Genomic DNA, 7,763 nt, shown 5'->3' with positions numbered 1-7,763 from the left:
TCATTCCTTTTCCAAGCATCATTTACTGTCAAAGCAAGTCAAAATCGTCTTTGTGTCGAGCAAATACATTACCTGCTGAGCAACCTCACTGCCATACCACTGACAATCCTCAGTCTCTAAGACGCCTGACAGCAAGTGTTGCACCTATGTCAAGTCCGGTAACAAACACACCTGTAAGTATTGCACCTGTGTCAAGGCCGGTAACAAACACACCTGTAAGTGTTGCACCTATGTCAAGGTCGGTAACAAACACACCTGTAAGTATTGCACCTGTGTCAAGGCCGGTAACAAACACACCTGCAAGTGTTGCACATATGTCAAGGTCGGTAACAAACACACCTGTAAGTGTTGCACCTATGTCAAGGCCGGTAACAAACACACCTGTAAGTATTGCACCTATGTCAAGGCCGGTAAGAAACACACCTGAAAGTGTTGCACCTATGTGAAGGTCGGTAAGAAACACACCTGAAAGTGTTGCACCTATGTCAAGGCCGGTAACAAACACACCTGTAAGTATTGCACCTGTGTCAAGGCCGGTAACAAACACACCTGCAAGTGTTGCACCTATGTCAAGGCCGGTAACAAACACACCTGTAAGTATTGCACCTGTGTCAAGGCCAGTAACAAACACACCTGAAAGTGTTGCACCTATGTGAAGGTCGGTAAGAAACACACCTGAAAGTGTTGCACCTATGTGAAGGTCGGTAACAAACACACCCGTAAGTGTTGCACCTATGTGAAGGTCGGTAAGAAACACACCTGAAAGTGTTGCACCTATGTCAAGGCCGGTAACAAACACACCTGTAAGTATTGCACCTGTGTCAAGGCCGGTAACAAACACACCTGTAAGTGTTGCACCTATGTCAAGGTCGGTAACAAACACACCTGTAAGTGTTGCACCTATGTCAAGGCCAGTAACAAACACACCTGTAAGTGTTGCACCTATGTCAAGGCCGGTAACAAACACACCTGTAAGTGTTGCACCTGTGTCAAGGCCGGTAACAAACACACCTGTAAGTTGTTGCACCTGTGTCAAGGCCGGTAACAAACACACCTGTAAGTATTGCACCTGTGTCAAGGCCGGTAACAAACACACCTGAAAGTGTTGCACCTATGTCAAGGCCGGTAGCAAACACACTTATAAATATTAAACCCTGGTCAACACAACACCCCTGCCCACCCCACCCCACCTCACCCATCAAAGTTCCAGAGGCGGCACCCAGGTCAAGGTACTTAGAACACAACACCCAACTTAACCCTACCCCACCCATCAAAGTTGCAGTGGCGGCACCCAGGTCAAGGTATGGACGATGAGGTAATTGAGAGAGTCAGAGTGACCATAATACCATGGATACCAAATCGAAACGTCGGCGCCAGCCAATAGCCTCCTATGTGTACTCTCACAGGATCCGTCGTCTACATTGATTGTGTCTAAGTGCCGATTCACTTTGATCTTTTCAAGCTACAATGGAGATTTAAACAGAAAATTTTCTCCAAATCGCACTCGTAATGAGTTGGTTCCCACCTTTCTGAGTGAATAGAGTACAGTTTCCGTGTGTGTACTGCACGTCAGTACATGTCGACAACTTGCCACACATCTCGATACAAGACAGGAGGTTATTGTCAGATATTGTAATTAACATTTTCACCATAACGCTTATGGTATCCATGAACCTAAATGAGTTGTTTATAGCTATGCATTCATTGAGACTTGATAACAAAATTAGTCTTAGAACATCTTCAGACATTGTTGTAGCACTGGGCGAAGGAGTGGAGATACCTGTCATGGTAGTCGTTCTCGCAGGAACAGTCGTTAATGCCACTGAGTCCATAAAACTATTTGAATGTATTATGGAGGCGGGTGTTGTCGACCCCGGTGATGTAGGTGTATTGAAAGTAGTCATGCTGCTTAAGGTGGGTGTTGTTGACCCTGATGATATAGGTGTTGGGGTCGGAGTCGTTGTGGTTATCGTGGGTGTTGTAGACGCTGATGATGTAGGTGTAGTGGTAGAAGTCGTTGTGGTTAACGTGGGTGTTGTAGACGCTGATGATGTAGGTGTAGTGGTAGTAGTCGTGCTGCTTAGTATGCGTGTTGTTGAACCTGATGAGACATGTTTAGTGGCAGTAGTCGTGCGGCTTAACGTGAGTGGTGTTGAACCTGATGATGTCGTAGTAGTAGTAGTAGTAGTAGTAGTAGTAATTGTAGTTAACGTGATTGTTGTAGACGCTGATGATGTAGGTGTATTGAAAGTAGTCGTGCTGCTTAAGGTGTGTGTTGTTGACCCTGATGATATAGGTGTTGGGGTCGTAGTCGTTGTGGTTATCATGGGTGTTGTAGACGCTGATAATGTAGGTGTAGTGGTAGTAGTCGTGCTGCTTAGCATGAGTGTTGTTGAACCTGATGAGACATGTGTAGTGGCAGTAGTCGTGCGGCTTAACGTGAGTGTTGTTGAACCTGATGATGTCGTAGTAGTAGTAGTAGTAGTAGTAGTAATTGTAGTTAACGTGAGTGTTGTTGACCCTGATGATATAGGTGTATTGAAAGTGGTCGTGCTGCTTAAGGTGGGTGTTGTTGACCCTGATGATATAGGTGTTGGGGTCGTAGTCGTTGTGGTTATCGTGGGTGTTGTAGACGCTGATGATGTAGGTGTAGTGGTAGTAGTCGTGCTGCTTAGCATGAGTGTTGTTGAACCTGATGAGACATGTGTAGTGGCAGTAGTCGTGCGGCTTAACGTGAGTGTTGTTGACCCTGATGATATAGGTGTAGTGGTAGAAGTCGTTGTGGTTAACGTGGGTGTTGTAGACGCTGATGACGTAGGTGCATCAGCAGTTTTATTTAGTGTCGTAGAGGTTGTGAAACTATTCCGTGAGTTTGTCTGGAGGAAAACGACAGCTCCTGGAGATGTTACAGCAGTTGCAGTACTTGTGGTGGTCGCTGGCCTTGACGTTCGCACACCGTTTACAGTAGAAGACGTGGTGGTTGTTGGGGCTGTCAAAGGCCCATGTGTAGTAGCGGTACTGATTGTCGATGCAGCAGTAGCAGAATCTACAATTATGGAAGTTTTGTCGCTAGCTGCTATCATCGATGCGACTGCATCAGTCGTTTGGATTAAGGAGGATGCGACCCCAGTACTTGACGCTGCACCTGGGACATTGAAGGCATTGGAGCGAATCAGATTTGTGTTCAAAGGTTTAATCGAGTGCACATTACTCCTTTAATACATTCACAGTATGGGGTGTCTTTAAAATTGGGGTGTCAATTTTTTAAAACTTGTTTATATAAATACCTATAAGTAATATATTTCCACAATTCTAATAATCGCACAATCCCGAACATAGTGTTATTTTTCTATTCTGAGGTCGGGGAATGTTCTTTAATTTTGTCAAACTAAACCTCGCATGGTCAATTTTTTTACGTAAATAATATAACATTTTGGCGTTCAACTATACTTTGCAAAGAAAAAAAGAAACGCAAAAGTAGTAAATATCTGACAGAGTGTTGCCGACATCCATTCAAAATTAATGCCAAAAATGAATTGGTCATATATAGAATGAGGTACTGCAGAATTGTGGTGAATAGATAAGAAAATCGAAAAAAAACCCAACCACGTGTGAGCCTTGCGCCGAAACACAACAACATAACATGCACGTGCAACATCACTTGTTTGGCTATAAAAACGTTGGATTTTCATTTTCGTGTCATTACAATCTTACAGTAAGTGAACAGCGAAAAGAAAACTAGGCTGGCGGAAAGCCAACGCAACAACGCCAGGGTTTTCCACGTAACTCCAAGCACCATCACAAGACTTGAATCGTTATCTTACACACGGGACAAAACGGGACTGCCCCAGATCCGGTCGACCACGGTTCACTGCTACAGCACAGGACAGATTCATACGGCTAAGTCACGTACGTGAAAGAACCACCACGGCCACCTACGGCAAAACCATGATCGTATAGAATATCAGCCAAGACAGTGAGGAACCGTTTTCGCGCTGAAGGTATTCGCGCAAGACGACCAGTTCGAGGTGTCATTTTGACAGACCTGCATCGTCGGCTGCGACGTCAATGGTGTCAAAGTCACAGTGTGGTGACAACTGCGATGGAGACAAGTTTGGTTTAGTGATGTTTTATGTTTCACCGTGTGGGTGGTAGACGTCAAATTTACAGGCGTCACTTGGTACGTTCTTCACGAAACTGCAAACAGGATGTAGACAGATTTGGTGGTGGTAGTGTAATGATGTGGACAGCCATCTCCTACACTGGTAGGACAGACATGGTGCAAGTTCTGGGGAACTTAACGGCACAACGTTACACGGAAGACATTCGTTTGCCACACGTCCTTCCCTTTATGTAACAAGAGAACGTCATTTTCCTACAAGACAACGCCCGACCTCACACGGCAAGACTTTTTCAGAAATCGCAACATTCAAGGTCTGCCATGGCCCTCCAGGTCTCCAGGTTTAAACCCATTCGAACATTTATGGGATGCACTGGATCAACGATTGCGAGCACATTAGCAACAACCACAGAACATCCTACAGTTGCAACACGCACTGCAGACAGTGTGGTTGAAAACTTCCCAGGCAACAATTTGGGATCTGATTGCTCTTATAGTTGGCATTATTTAAAGATATTGAGTACAGATGACCTTCACCTTGAAACTTTACAATTCCATGTGTGTCGGATGGAACCTGGGTCAACGACATTGATGTCTGCCAATTTTAAACAATCGATTACCATCTGTTGATTATTTCTGTGATATATAGATATTCATCTAAGATTACTTTTGCGTTTCATTTTTTCAGAGAATATATGACAATAGATACAATTTGATTTCTCCACAAGCTGTAACTGACAAATGTGTCTTTGGTTGCTGAAAATTCTTAAGAAATAATATTTCATTATCACATGTTCAATATTTGATTCTTGATGCAGTTGTCATACATACCATCTTCATTTACACATAAAGGTAAGTCCCCGTAAACGCCATGTTCCTGCCACGTGTAGGACTCATCACAGACCATCATTCCTTGCGCTGCAGTTTCCCCGGAAGTGCCCGTGTATCCTTTGTCACAGGAGTAGCTAATAACGTCAGTGTATTTCCTTCCACTTCCTCGGACGATGGTGACAACCATGTTGGAGTGTGAAGGCGGTATTGGGCAGGTGTTCCCTTAACACAGAAGGAGATCGCGGTGAATTAAAGGGAAGTATAACAGGCACAGGAAGTAAGGGAACCACAGTTGAATATTGTTCCGTCAGAAGTGTACGATCGGTTACGACAGTTTTGTTAATATCGTTTTGGAAGTACAGTATGATATTTTTTATCTTACTTCATAATTACCCATCCAACAGTTTTACCACACTGTCATATGTTCATATTTTTGCACGTTAACATTTGCTAAGACGTTTCTCGAAATGAGTAACAATAACTTGCCAACACTCACGTCTCCAGATGGTGCATGTGTCATGACAAGCCTCTTTCATTTTTTCGGAGTTGCTGTCACATTTTCCTTCCTGCGCCCACGTCAGACACTCGCAGTGTAGGTCCCCCGGGGCGTCTGTCAACAGTGAGGTTACACCACAAGAATAGGGCATGTAACATTCTATCCAACTTCCGGTCTCATTGCTTCAATTCTTTTGTGCTGACATCACCACTTCATAGCCAAGTCTGAGACCAGGATCACTGCTTCCCCCCCATAGTAAATTGATACGTCGTGATATAACTCATTGTGATATATCTCTTATTTGCTATTGTTAAGATAACTTACGTATTTGCTTTCATTCAATTCCGACCCGTGAAGATCCGGGGTAGCTAGAATAGGTCTTCAGCAACCCATATTTGCTGTAAAAGGTGACTATGCTTGTCGTTAAAGGCGACTAACGGGATCGGGTGGTCAGGCTCGCTGACATGGTTGATGCATGTCATCGATCTCAATTGCGTGGTTCGATGCTCATGATATTAATCACTGGATTGTCAGGTCCAGACTCGATTATTTACAGACCGCCGTCATACAGCTGGAATATTGTTGTGTGCGGCATTAAACAACAAACCAACCAATCATTCAATTCCAGACTTGAATGGTATGTATATTTAAAAAGCGTCAAAACCACTCCCAAAAGATCGCTCAAAGCGTAATATTTATAACCCGATCAATGGATAAGTGTGCTCTAAAATTGCATTATCATCTGCCTGGCAAATAAAGAATCCAAACTGCTTTATGAGGCGTCAGGGTGTTAGCTAACGTCTCATTCTATCGGGTACCCATTCACTGCTAGGTGACCAGCAGTAACATCAGTATGCTTAGAAAAGGTAAATAACTGTGAAGGATATAGGTTAGTTATATTGTTTAATTACTGCTGTATTAAATCCACTTTTCGAATTTTCCCTTTGCGTTATTTCAATATTTTGTAAGAGATTGGATGAGACGAACTTCTCGGACTCAAGTGTAATCAGAGCTGTAGTCTTCTGTGTGTTTGTGCATTTTTCGAAACGGAGTTTTTATCTAAAATACACCATTGTCTTACACGCAAAGTCATACGGATAAATGTTTCGGACATCCATGACCAAATATAGACCACAGAAGCATTTCCATAGCAAAAAGAGTGATAATACCACGTGAGCGTATCCTGCTGCACCGCTGGTAGTGTCACAAACACATACAAAGGCAAGTCAACTGTGAAATTATAGGCTAAATGGCGGTGAAAAGCATGACGGATAATGAAGTTTATAGTGAAGCGAATTAAAAATTATGTTCAACAACTTACCCCGACATTCCGACAATGTGTTGCATGATTGTGGGCATGCGCAGGACATCTCCTCCGGGACACGCAGACAATCGTAGTTCTTTGCATTGGTGGAACAATCCTTTTTCGTGTCAAGGCAGGTCCCTGAAAGAGCATGTCAAGCATGTATATACAGGACCCTTTGTCTGAGAAAGTGTATTCAGCGTAACAAGAGACGACAATTACATCGTCTCAACATTTCCATATACTTAGGTTTTACAATGTCATGGTTGTTTTACTTACTGTGACCAGGTCCAGATTGAGGGACTACCCCCTTGCATTGTTATGGCTTATGTTATACCGTGTTAAATGTTTTTGGTTTTTAGTTATCTTTCAGGCGGTAACTGAGAGCCTCTTTGTTGCATATAACACATGTTCTTAAATTGCAAACTGCACCGCATCATGATAGTATTATCACTCATGTTGGTTAAATGCTAACCCGTTGACGTGGGTGTTGGCAATACTATGGTGTTGGAAAAGGGCCATAATACCTAAAACATGGTCACAACTTACTCATTTTCAAATTTATCATTCTGCGTCATTTGCGTACATCTTAATTAAATTTCAGGTGTATAATAGCTTGTGTTGTATTTCCTCTGGGAGAAATTCACGAACTTGGTTCGTGCGGCATCGTAGTAAGATCAAAGGCTGAAGTCGTTGTCCAGCTGTGAAGACAGAATCTGCTTTCCTGACAGGTGAATTAAGTCTATGTCTGTTTAAAAGACTGGCGTCGTGGCGACTAATGTCCTGGGACCTGCGTAGATTTAATACCTCTGTATTTAGATCATGTCCGTTGTATATCAAAACAGACCTGGTTACTAGGCTTCACCCTATTTGTCAGATATCCAATTTTTCAGATAAGTTAAAATCACAAATGCCACGGTTGAGTTCTCCAACTATCTAAAGTGCCAAAAATCCGGACGTGTGAAGATTCGGGGTAGAATGGATCTTCAGCAACCCATGCCTGCTGTAATAGG

At 43.2% G+C, this 7,763-nt stretch overlaps 1 protein-coding gene across 1 annotated transcript; it reads right to left on the bottom strand.

Annotated features, from left to right (window-relative positions):
* Window positions 1–1,102: 1,102 nt before the first annotated feature.
* LOC124123729 (mucin-2-like) lies at window positions 1,103–5,803 on the bottom strand. The gene is made up of 3 exons (XM_048380613.1): window positions 5,448–5,803; window positions 4,952–5,173; window positions 1,103–3,145 (listed from the first exon to the last, which is right to left on the bottom strand). Exons 1-3 carry the CDS (start codon window positions 5,596–5,598, stop codon window positions 1,476–1,478), a joined length of 2,043 nt encoding a protein of 680 aa, XP_048236570.1. The 5' UTR covers window positions 5,599–5,803; the 3' UTR covers window positions 1,103–1,475.
* Window positions 5,804–7,763: the final 1,960 nt, after the last annotated feature.

Source organism: Haliotis rufescens, unplaced genomic scaffold, assembly GCF_023055435.1.
Source record: "Haliotis rufescens isolate VD_foot unplaced genomic scaffold, xgHalRufe1.0.p SCAF_31, whole genome shotgun sequence".
NCBI lineage: Eukaryota > Metazoa > Mollusca > Gastropoda > Lepetellida > Haliotidae > Haliotis > Haliotis rufescens.
The sequence above is the reverse complement of the archived record's forward strand: the minus strand, read 5'-3'. Positions and strand labels throughout refer to the sequence as shown.

Bases quoted from the DNA above. Each gene is read 5' to 3' on its own strand.
- LOC124123729 (XM_048380613.1), bottom strand. From the start codon at position 5,598: ATGCCCTATTCTTGTGGTGTAACCTCACTGTTGACAGACGCCCCGGGG. The intron at 5,174-5,447 runs GTGAGTGTTGGC...TTCTGTGTTAAG, and splicing joins CACATGCACCATCTGGAGAC to GGAACACCTGCCCAATACCG. The intron at 3,146-4,951 runs GTATGTATGACA...TCAATGTCCCAG, and splicing joins TTTATGTGTAAATGAAGATG to GTGCAGCGTCAAGTACTGGG.